Raw genomic sequence first — 12,821 nt, forward strand, 5'->3', positions numbered from 1 at the left:
TCTTCTCTTTGTAACTCCTGTTGCTAACTGTACCTCCACTGTCGCTTCTCATCCACTATTTTCCATATCTCTCCGACGCATCCTCCCTCCCTTCCTTCTTTCATTCTTCTAGTCTTCCATTTCCCTCCACCTTCCCCCTACTTGACTGCTGTTTATGAAGAACTGTTTCTTGATATCCTTAAGACCTCACTGTCTTATTTTTAATCTATTCCCATGATTCGTTACGTCCTTCCGTCTTTAACCTGTCAGTTATATTTGTTTCTTTAATGACGTAAACATTATCGTGTCATTTTTCTCTTCCTTCTTTCAGCTTGTTCTTGAGATCAAGAACTTTAGTTTTGCTGTGTGATTATGATTATTATAACGATAATGGCACTGATAATGATAAACAATAATTCCAATATGGCATGAGGTTGTATGTGATTGCACGTGATAGTATGTGGTGGCATGCATTGATATGTGATGGTATGTGATAGTATGTAGTGGCATGCGGTAGTGTGTGATGGTATGTGGTGACAAGCAGCTATGCTATGTTATAGTCCGTGTTGACATGCGCCATTTAGAAATCTCTCAGCACCGTACGACACTACTATTATTATCCTGGCTGCGGTCAAGTCCGTATTCATCTCCGTGCCATTCTTTCTGAAGTTTATATCTAGAGAAATCTATGTCTTCAGTCTGCCATTTATGTTTGTAGTCTCACTGTTGTTAGCGAGAGAATTTATATTGTATCTGGTTAGGCTTATTAACATTCTTCCTCTCGGTCGCTTCCCACCAAACGTTGAGTTCGTTCGAGTAGAAATGACTTCGGTAGCACTCTCTTCGTTTATCTTTAAATTTCTAAATATGATATTACTTTTGCGATTGAGAAGCTGAATGATGAGCTAAAAAAAGCTAAACCTATACGAACGTTAGAAACATAGTTGGAATGTTCTTGGGTAAGTATGATATAGTGTAAGCGAAGTCTTCTTCCAGCAATTCAAATTCAAATTTGACACGAATCGGCCCAACGTCAAGACAATGGACGACGTTGAGGCGTCTCTTCAAGTCAGCATTTCGTACCCAGGTCTCACAACTGCTCAGTGACTTACAAATATCTTTGTCCTCTTGAATAAATATCGACAATATACTGTAGACGGAGTCCATAACACCGTAGATTATGCTAATCCTTTGAAGAACTTCCTGACATGACTCATCACTGCCGTGTTCCGTATTATCAAAGTTTGTAATGATTTCCAATACCTCAGTGGGAACGGGGTGTGATGAGGGCTCACTGGGAGCTGAATGAAATTTCTTGGCGGCTGCCATGTTGTGTTCAATGGACTAAAGAATAAAAGTAGAAGATTAATTCTTCAAATTGGGAATCTTTTTGAAAATAGTAGATTTCCAATAGGGACCTACCCAGTTCAATACATTTTTCAATATTTTTCTAGAACATTAGAACGTGATTCTAGTAACCGATGTTTTTCCTAGATTTTGTTCCGAATTATATATATACTTTATATATCTTTATATTTTCCGAAATTTAGAGAGATTCCCAGCAAGCCGTGTCCACTAAAATCAATAAAGTCGCCTGGCGGTAGTTTGTACAATAACTACCTTGTGTAGAGGGGAGTTGCTCCCTGATGGGAGTGAGGGAATCTGCCTCAGCTGAATAAATCATCTAACGTTAGCCAGAATAAACAAATGAAAAATATTCGACATCTCTGACGTTGAGATGATGCGGGTGAAGGCATGGGAGGTGAACGGTTGTTACAATACACAAGCCCCCAGCAACAGGACTTGAGTCGTACAAACATTGGCAGGTGGACAGATGTACTCAATGAAAACCATAGATATAGTAACTGCACGTGTAGAAGTTTGGTATTTTAGCTGATTAGTGTGGGAAGCAGGCTGATAGGCGCTGAAGAACTTTAGTGAGGGCGGAATAGAATTTACAGAAATAATGAACAAACGTTCTATTTTCAGGAGGCCAATATCCCATCGCACTGGAGTGTGAAACGTTTTCAAGAACTGAAACGATTCAATGAAACGTTTAAGATTTCAATGATCAGGCGTAGTGTGAAAAAAAAAATAATAATAATAGGGTGAGGGGGTAAGGAGGATAGGACGACCGAGAACGGTAGTATTAACTGGTAACAACAACAAATAGTCAACAAAAAACTACCACAGCTCAGGGAACTGTGGCTCAGGAGGGATTATTGACTTAAATGCACCTAAGGAGGAGGAGGAGGAGGAGGAGGAGGAGGAGGAGGAGGAGGAGGAGGAAGGGGGATTGGAGGTGAGGAAGAAGAGAGAGCAGGTGGGCTGAGGAGGACATTAGGAGCAAGACAAACAGGGTCTATATACAAAAGGGGCCCTCATAAGTCTATTGATCATTGTACAAAGATGTCTTTTACATATCTGAGGACGAAGAAATAGTCAATGTGGCTGTGTGTGTGTGTTTTTTTTGTACACAGACATGTGCGTGTGTCCGTATGTGTCTGTCTGCGACGCCCTGGATCTTCTGGAGGCGAATGGAATCGTGTGCTCCGAGTAAGGGACCGGGTTCAAACAACTTTAGTCACTCAAGATATGACGCGAATCCCTAAAGCCTCAACTTTCGAATTTCCTTTTTCAGAGCACCACGGCCATGCCAAGACTACAATCTGACTCCAGTGGAACATGACTGGGGTCAGATCGTGTAGTGCCAGTATGACTGCTGAGATGATTTACCGGAAAAGGAAATGGAAAGGTGGGATTCGACAATTTAACGGCAAATGTTAAGATCATAAAAGTGTTGTGGATTTGAGTTTGAATTGCCATATCAATTTCCACGACAATTGTGTTCGTGCGTGTATGTATCCATGGTTGTGTGTGTGTGTGTGTGTGTGTGTGTGTGTGTGTGTGTGTGTGTGTTTGTGTGTGCGCGCGCGCGCGTGTGTGTGTGTGTGCGTGTGTGTGTGTCCCTGTATGTTCTTGTCGGCACACGTACAAGTAAGTTCCTTAGAAGGAAGGTATGTATGTATGTGTGTGTGTGTGTGTGTGTGTGTGTGTGTGTGTGTGTGTGTTTGAAGGAAAGAGAAGGATGGAGGATATGGGAGGGAGAAAGAGCATGATTTATTACATCAAATACATTCCCTTAAATCTATCAACTGAGACCAAGAACACAATATACCGGGGACTGAGGGTGAGGCCTTTAGCCATGTATTGTTGGAGTTTTAGATTTCCTACGAGGTCAAAGGTCAGTGACGTCACCTTGCGACGTCAGGGTCATTCATTAAGGGGTGGGAAACATGGACACTAAAAATCTAAAGGACAGGGTACATTTACGCTGAAGAAGTTTTTGTCATACACGCGATAAGTAATATTAATATTATCATTATTATTACTATGAATATTATTAGTATCATTATTATTAGTATTAATATTAATATTAGTATTAGTATTAGCATTAGTATTAGCATTATTATTAGTATAAGTAGTATTAATTAGCATTATCATTATTATTAACCATTCTCATCATCTTAAATGTTATGTCAGAATTGTCATCATTGTTTTCCACATTTTAACAACACCCACCAACAGATGAATGCATTGCACCAAGCGTACATTAGTTACAAATAGAAAACACAAGTTCAGAAACATCGGGTAAAAAAAAAGGAGAAAAAAAAATATCAGCATAGCACAGTTATCTTCTTTACAATGGCGGGTCCTATAACGGAAATAACCGTCACAGGGAGAGGCCCTCAACGAAAATAACCGTCACCAAATCGTCTCATGCAATACTTTCGACAGCCAGCCATCATCAACGAGGGCCAACAAGCAGCTATTCCTCAGGTCCCGTTTTCCCCTCCCCCCTTCCCCCCCCTGGCGCAAAGGCCTAAGGGGGGCTCCTCCCCCCCTCCGGTAACAGGAGTGGAGGGGGGGGGGTGTCAATGTCGGCTTTGTTCTGAAGAGATGGAGGAGGAGAGGTTTTGACTTCGAAACTGAGATCGTCTTTGGTGCAAGAAATCTCGAAATCGATATGCGTATTGTATCCTCCAAGGTAAGTGTGTGGGAAGACCAGATAGGACAGACGGGCAGACAAACATAAATAGATGTATAAAATGATAAGAGAGTGAGAGAGAGATGGATGTGGGGGTTAGGAGAGATGAACATTCTGAACAGGTGAACAGGCTGTGATGTGGTCGAGAACAAAGTTACTTGAAGAACACTTGCTCGTGTGTTATTGTAATCAGGGAAAAATATAACAATATTAATAAAAAGGAAAAGGAAAATAGTGAGCACATGCGTTGAAGTTCTGTTGTATAATCGTCACAGTCTAGGTAGGATGAGAGAAAGCATTCATTCTATGAAGGAAAAAACCTAACCTAATATGTTGATAAACTTGAATTTGTCAAGATTTATTATATTCTCCCCTTTTTTTTTTGTTTTTTTTTTGTTTTGTTTTTGTTTAATGGTGGATATGATACAAGTTGTGTTTTCACAGCAATGAAGTCTAAACTAATGTAAATAAATATGATTCCAACTAGTTCTACCGCGTGTATTTTATACGATGAACAGCGCTCAAACCGTCAAGATGAAAAAAAAGAGTCGCATTTTCAATTACAATATAATTATTTTCTTCTATGTTTTCTTTCTACGTTTTTCTTCACCTTCTTCACTCTTATTTCATTTCCACCGCAATACTGTACTGAACCAGTATCGGAATGTTTCTTTATTCTTTGTCCAGTGTTAGACTGAATTCTATACACTAATGATATGTGCCTTCTGATTCCATTGTTACAAAATTCAATCATCAATAAAAAAAAAAAAAAAAAAAAAAATAATAATAATAATAATTGTACAAATTTCAGACGTGCACAATCGAAGCAAAGACGTAATAGTTGACATTTCTATCATTCTTGTCACCGTCATCTTCTCGTCGTCGTCGTCGTCGTCGTTATTATTGTTGGGGGTGTGTCGCCCCAGAATTTCCACACAGTCGTGGTGTGCACCTTCAGGGATGAGGGGGCGCCTGCTCGTGGAGAGGGAGGAGGAGGAGGAGGAGGAGGAGGAGGAGGAAGAAGAAGAGGGCGAGGAGAAAGAGGTACAGGGCGAGGAGGAGGAAGAAGAAGGGAACAAAGAGGAGGACGAAGGCGACGAGGAAAATGAAGAGGGCGAGGAGGAGGAAGGGTGCAAGGAGGAGTAGGAAGAGAGGAAGAGGTGGGGTAAAAGGAGAATGAAGAGGAATAGGAGGAGGTGGAGGTAGAGAAGAAGGAGGAAGAGCAGGAGGAGAAAAAGGGGTGGGAAGAAGAGGAGAGGGAGGTGGAGGAGGAGAAAGAGGTAGAGGAAGGGGTGAGTAAGAGGAGAATGAAGAGGAATAGGAGGAGGTGGAGGTAGAGAAGAAGGAGGAAGAGCAGGAGGAGAAAAAGGAGTGGGAAGAAGAGGAGAGGGAGGTGGAGGAGGAGAAAGAGGAAGAGATGGAGGAAGAGGAGGGAGAGGAAGAAGAATAGGGGGGACAGGGGGAAGAGGAAGGAGAAGGGGAGAAAGAGGAGGAAGAGAAAGGAGAGAAAAAGGTGGAGGAATAGGAAGAGGAAGATCAGGAAGAGGAGCGAGAGGAGGCAGGGGAAGGAAACGGAGAGGAAGGGGAAAGAGTAGGAAGAGGAGAAAGGAGAGGGAGAGGAGGAGAAGGAGAAGGGGAGGAAGAGGAAGGGGACGAGTAGAATGAAAAATATGAGAAGAATGAGAAAAGGAGGAAGAGGAGAATGAAAATTTAGAGAAGAATGAGGAGTAGAAGGAAGAGGAGGCTGGGAAAGAAAAGGAGAAGGAAAATAGGAGAGTCCCAGAAATGATAGACCAGACAAAAAAGAAGACAATAAGTAGATGAAATAGAGGAGTACCTAGTAAAATAGATCTGGGAGGAGGAGGAAGGGGGAAAGGAATAAAAGAGAGACAAGAAGAGTAGATCAAGAAGTATGAAGAGGAGGAGGAGGAGGAGGAGGATGCGCGATTATAGTAAAGAGGAGGAAGAGAGGGAGGATAAGGAAGAGGAGGGGGAAGGAGGAGTAGGGGAGGAGAAGAGGAGGAGGGAGAGAATCTGGAGGGAACAAAAAAGAACACAGTGAAGAGGATAAGTAAGGGGAGGCAGAAGAAGAGGAGGAGGAAGAGGAGGAGGAGGAGGAAGAGGAGGAGGAGGAGGGAGAGGAGGAGGAGTAGGAGGAAGAAAGGATGGGAAAGGAGGATAAGGAGGAGGAAGAAAAGAACCAAGAAGAGCAGAATAGGGGTGAGGATGAGGAAGGAGTGGGTGGAGGAAAAAGAGAATGTAGAAGAGGCTGAGGTTAGGACTGTCTGTTGAGGTTCTGATGTAGAAATGGGGATGCTGTGGATGAAGGCTGATGACATAGACATGTAGCGTGTACTATTGAAGAAGTCGGAATTTAATGTCTGACAAAGAAAAACAACGAATAAAGAAATAACAGCAGTCCTGGAAAAAGACTGAAAACCTTTTGAAAAAAGACAAAATTTCTTTCTGGTCTCGAAGTAGTTCGAGGATAAGAACGCGGTATGGTGTTTCTTGCATGACAAACAACTTCGTTATTTTCTCATGGAGAAAGGAAAAGGGACGTCACAGACACGTTATACAGCGGTCATATCCTCCACGTGACGAGACCCAAAGGCGCAGGCGACCTTATGACGAATATGTTGGACACGTGCGATGAATACGATCGATGTAGAGAGGTCTACATGAGGTTGTTGATGAGAATATAAAATATATCGTGTTTGAATGTGTGGATGAGTTATCTGAGACTTAGTTTCAGCGAAAAGATGTGTTCAGAAAAAAAAAAGAAAACTTGCAGGTTAGGGTCTGCATGTGTATACACGAGGAGGCAAATTTTTGAGTGGTCTACAGGGGAAGAAAAAAGTGGAGATGAAGAAAGTATCAAAGGTAGAGCAGGGGAACTTTGTGGGAAATGAGATGAGGATTCACTTGGAGGAACAGCAGGTGTATGGGCTTCCTTTCCGGGCTAGGTGACCGGATGGAAGAACAAAGACGAACTCTAAAGGAGGAGGAGGAGCATCGTATAAAGGTTCGAGAAGCAGCCCTTCGTTTCTGAGAGCACCTCCCTTGGGAGAGAATGTGGCGGTCAAAATGCAGCCATCAGGAGGAGGGGGTCGAGGAACGAGAGAAGGCAAGCGAGAGCCACAGAAAGTTCAGGTCATCCACCTGGAGGTCAAATGTGAGTGTGTGTGTGTAGGGGGGGGGGTTCACTTCTAAGGCGAGTTGGCCTGATGGAGGGACAAGGAGGAGACCAGAAGTGCGAGGAGGAGGAGGAGGAGCAGAAGGAACGGGAATGGGTCTGAGGCGCATCAGTTCGACTCTGGGGGAAGGAGGGCGTCAACCTCCCCGTCGGTGCTGGCGTCTTGGTCGTGTTGCCGGAAGTCGTGGGAGGTCGGAAGCCCCTGTTGGGGGGGCCCTCCGTCCTCGAAGCCCGAGGTCGAGGACGACGTGGCTGTGGCGGAATATTTACACACGCCTTCCCCGTCACCGCCGGCCACCAGGGCCCCGTATCCCGACGCGCCGTCGTTCCCCCGGGGGCCCTGGACGCTGTACTGCTGCTGCAAGGACCCGGTGGCGGGGCCCCCGACGTGGAGCGTGTCGTGGACGTGGTCGTGGTGGTCGTTGGCCGAGGGGTCGGCCGAAGACGGAAGAGAGGAGGAGTGTCCCTGAAGAGACTCTGGGCTTAGGTCGTACACGGGGCCCGAGCCGCTACTTTGGGAGCACGACAACTGGTGCTGCTTGGAAGCCAGAGAATCGAGACCGAGCAGCAAGTACTGCTGCTGCTGCTGTTGCTGTTGTTGCTGCTGCTGCTGCTGCTGCTGTTGCTGCTGTTGTTGATGCTGCTGCTGCTGATAGAGTAGTTGGTGGTAGTCGGAAAGGTTCGGGGTAGTTGGGGTGGTGGCCGAGTAGTCGTCCGTCGCGCTGCTCCTGCCCATGGCCTCGCCCGTGCGGGGGTCGTACTCCCCCACCGACGTGACGACCGACGACCCCGCGCCGCCAGCCTGCGGCGCGAAAGCCGCCGCAACCGCGCCGTAGGCGGCAGACGAGGCTGAGGAATTGAGAGAAACGTTGACGGCGTTGCCCGTGGAGGTGGACGAAGAAGAGGCGGCCGCTGGTGAGTCGGGTACCCCATGCTCAGTAGTAGCGGAGGTCGAACCTTGGTGCAGGACGTCGTGGGCAGGCGAGTAACCATAGTAGTAATGGTAATAGCTCGAGTAATAGGAGGGGTAACCATGGTGATGGTGGTGCGCTGCCGCCGCCGCCGCCGCAGCTGGACCTGCCGCAAGAGACCGCAGATGCGCGTCTAGGTTTGGTACTGAAGCATGGGTGCTGACAAGTTTGGGTGATGGGAAGTGTTCATGGATAGGGCTGTCAAGGACTTCTTGTACCAATCTTCGTCGGCCGCTGTCTGAAGACCCGAAAAGCAAGGGGACGTTAGGCCTTTCTTGTACCAGTCCTCCTCCGTCGCCATACCTGGAACAGAAGGCGCACGGTTAGTCTCGGGGTTAAGCTGAGTTTGGTAACAAAATTAACATCCGATTATCTGGGCGGGCTGAGAGCGCCCCTCCCGCGCACGGGATGAGTCGTCGCAAAGATTTTGAAGCGACACGAACCTAAATAAATTGTATTGTTACGTCAAAAAATGCGTTTGTGTTATTTCCATTGAAATCATATTTAGATTATTTTTTTTTTACGTTGGAGTAGTCTGTCAACAGGAGTTGAAGACACAATAATATTTGAACATCACGAAATGGAGAGTAAATTGATTCTACAGTATATAGAAACAAAATGAGGGAATGCATGAAATGTTTGGATAATGCGGGGATGGGTAACTAGATTACAAGTATGGTCACATGATGTTGGATGTATTGAAGTATATATAACAATGGAGTAACATGTCGATGAAAAAGTAGGTACAAGAAACACTCCCCGACTCAACCGTCCCCTTCCCGCACCGCATCGGGTCAACAACAACCACCATCTTGTTGATTTTGTATTTATTAAAGTTACAATACCCTATATTTAAACATCAAAGTTCTGATTCCGATTCATCTAGACGGTATTTATAATGAAGTTAAGAGTAATGCTGATGATAAATCTCTGTGTATGTAATGTAGAAAAAATATTGAGAAATGGCAATAGTTCATAATGCTTCCAAAACACTGCCGGATAGCCAATTGGAAGTAAGGGAAAGCAGTAGGCGGGGCCTATTCTGGTCGTTATGGTAACCCGACAACGCCTTCATACTAGAAGGACATAAGTGATAAACATATGACCGTAGGTTTCAAGTACCAATACATATTATTATATCTTTGTATTTGTAGCATGCCTAGTGATTTTGTACTTTTACATACACTTTTGTCTGCATGTTTCAAAGGTCGGCAATTTTTTTTTAAATCTAAAACAGCCGTTACATTCAAAGCAAGCTGATAGAAAATAAACAAATATAATTTCCGCAAACAATCGCTCCTGGAAGAGAAAAAATCTTATTCGATGACAAGTGTTGGGATAGGCTACTCGTATGTGTCTTGAAATTCCATTCCATCATTATTATTTTAGTTATTTGTATATTTATAATTATTTGTCTTATTTTCTCAGAATCCATGTCATAGAAAAGTGATAAAATGTTTGGCAGAAGAAAGTTCTAGAGTATGAATGAAAGAACATAAATGATCATACTGTTTACTTCTCGCAAAATAATTTCTTGAATATCTTTGCATCTACAGTTTACACATCCTACCAAAAATACGATTGTTTGATATTATCCTCGGTTGGAATCAGGTAAGTAGCAATATATAAAAACATAAATATATCATAATTCTCTCGATGAAACTGAAGAAAACTTACTTGTCACTGTATATTCAAATCTGATCCATATCAATATCAAAAGTATGACGATATAGTTATTGTTGTAAATATAGAACTAAATTAAACAACAATGAAATGTGCATAAGTAGTTACGAAGTATTGTGGGAAATGCCTTAGATGAAAATGGAAAACAAGCTAATTGAGAGAAACCATTGATTATGCACCTTGCTGCCCCCCCCCCAAAAAAAAAAAACTAACTGAAAATGGGGTAGGAGATAACATACATAGTTAATTGGATTAAAAAAACTGGCAATTACCCTTGCATACATCCGTGCATGCACACACACACACACACACACACACACACACACACACACACACACACACACACACACACACACACACACACACACACACACACACTGCGACTAGGTTAACCACAAGTGCTAGGTATGATTATTGGAGAATAAAAGACAGGACCTCAAGAGAGTTGCTCCTTTCTTGTTTAACTATGATAACTTAAAAAAGCTAAAGCAGATGATATAGATAAACATTATAATGAATTTATTTGAATATGCAGAGGCAAAAAAGAAAAAAAAATACACAAATGCCTACAACAAATGAGAAACCTCGCTCACAAGCTGCAAGCGAAACCGGTCAGGAATAAACTCGGCCCTAGACCTGTGTCTTTCTCTTCCTCCTTCCTCAAACCTGTCACAATGTCTCAACATATATATATATATATATATATATATATACATATATATATATATATATATATATGTATATGTATATATATATGTATATATGTATATTCATATATATATAATGTATATATATATGTATATATATATTCATATATATATATGTATATATATGTATATATACATATATTCATATATATATATGTATATTTACGTATATATATATTCATATATATATATAGAGAGAGAGAGAGAGAGAGAATACAAATAAAAGAAAAATATATAAATTGAATAACTGATCTGGCGTACATAAGATGCATTAGCCACGGCAGATGAAGACTTGGTATTCGAAACAAAGCTAAAAGGAATTCGTATTTGGACGCCGCCAACCAACGCTTCTATCCCTGAGGTGAGGATTTCCCTTTGGATGAATAAAACCGTCTGGTGGCTCTTGTAGCAAAACCACAAATCCTGAAACGCAACCGAGAGGATAGCATGGGTTCCCCGCTGGAATGGAACGAATGTGTCTGAGGTGGATAAAGAAGTGGAACGGAACGATTGTGAGGTGGATAAGGAACGTGGAACGGAACGATTGTGAGGTGGACAAGGAACGTGGAAGGCGACGAATGTGCCTGAGATGGACAAGGAACGTGGAACGGAACGAATGAGTCTGAGGTGGACAAGGAACGTGGAATGCGACGAATGTGTCTGAGGTGGACAAGGAACGTGGAACGGGACGAGCGTGTCTGAGATGGACAAGGAACGTGGAACGGTAAGCTCTAATTCTCGTGAAAAATCCCGCTGAGGAGATCACATGTAACAAGACAATGCCATTTTCTCACAGACTTCTTGAGGATAAAAGTGGTGGTGGCGGCACACTAGGCCAGCATGCTACTTGCTTTCGCTATTTAGTTTGAGTAGAAAGGACTTCGGTTACAACATTATAGACTTCCGTAAGAACATGTCAATAATGTGTCTAACATTCGTATTTTAGGTTTAACTTTTCTAAGTTCGTCACTCAGCTTCTCAGTTTAGAACGCAAGAGAAATTTGACTTCTGGAAATTTGGAAAACAAAAGATCGTAACCGAAATCGTTTCTCCTCAAACGAAATAGCAAAAGCGAGCAGCATGCTAGCGAGAAATGCCCAGTGTGCCGCCACCTTAAGAAAAGATATTCTTCGGAACTGAAACTGACATGTTTAGATTATTTCCAACCCATTTAGAAAACGGATGGTGCTGTCCTTCCCTTTACCAGCGCTTCTTTCCACACAGAAGATTCGTCTCTCATCGTCCTTCTTATCTGTTTCCTCTGTCTCTTGATGGATCACTTTCTGACATCAAAGTAAAAAATCTTCACGTACGATTCTACACCAGGAGGCACTGAGTAGCTGCGGCCGAAGCCGTCACTTTTGCCCTATTATGCACTTGGAATGCTATGGCAGGTCATTAACAGTCACTGCTGGAAATCGGAGAGGAGTGCGGGATTCGAACCCACAACTAAGCGAATGCGAGACCAGCACGTTTTTCTTTACGACCCCAGTGCACATTAAGTGTAAGATGGAGGTTGTAAATGAAAATAATATTTCGAATATTTGGTACACGCCATCTCCCACGGCGGAACTGACAATAAGACACTGACACTAAAATGATACCGATTTCGGTCGTGTTTACTTGCAACATTATGAGAAAACGACATGAGAGATTGACAGAGAATTTTCAGTAAAGGTGGTCAATGGTCCCTATATGAACGAAACAAATTTGAAGAGGAACTGGGTCAAGGTCAAGATGAAGGTCACTGAAACATCGCAACTTCTAAAAAAAAAAAAAAAAAATGTCCGATTTACTTGAAACCATGACCAGAATGATATTTATCCTATCTCTTAGTTATAATGTTATCCATCACAATAAAGACAAATACGAGGTTTTGAAGATCGGTCACCTCTTATTTTATACTATATATATATATATATATATATATATATATATATATATATATATGTATATATGTATATATATACATATATAATATATATACATATACATATATATATATACACATATACATATATATACATACAAATATATATATATATATATATACATATATATATATATATATATATATATATATATATATATATATATATATATAAAGAAAATTGTGGAACATACGCCTGGGGCCGCGTCGCTTCACTCACACATCGACACCATTCCCCATAGTTTTCTCGAGCAAGCGCCCCATGCAGGACAGGCACCTTTTCCACCCCAAAAAGCTTTCGGTAGGA

The 12,821-nt window shown here is 42.4% G+C and overlaps 1 protein-coding gene across 1 annotated transcript in view; it reads right to left on the minus strand.

Annotated features, from left to right (window-relative positions):
* Positions 1–8,327: 8,327 nt before the first annotated feature.
* LOC143019456 (uncharacterized) overlaps positions 8,328–12,821 on the minus strand; it is a 218,465-nt gene continuing 213,971 nt past the window's right edge. Inside the window, exon 5 of the mRNA XM_076175090.1 lies at positions 8,328–8,500. Coding sequence (XP_076031205.1) covers positions 8,328–8,500 — 173 coding nt within the window. The remainder of the gene's footprint in view (positions 8,501–12,821) is intronic.

The sequence above is a fragment of the Oratosquilla oratoria genome, chromosome 37 (genome assembly GCF_046742065.1).
Source record: "Oratosquilla oratoria isolate Oo_2021 chromosome 37, ASM4674206v1, whole genome shotgun sequence".
In the NCBI taxonomy this organism is placed as follows: domain Eukaryota; kingdom Metazoa; phylum Arthropoda; class Malacostraca; order Stomatopoda; family Squillidae; genus Oratosquilla; species Oratosquilla oratoria.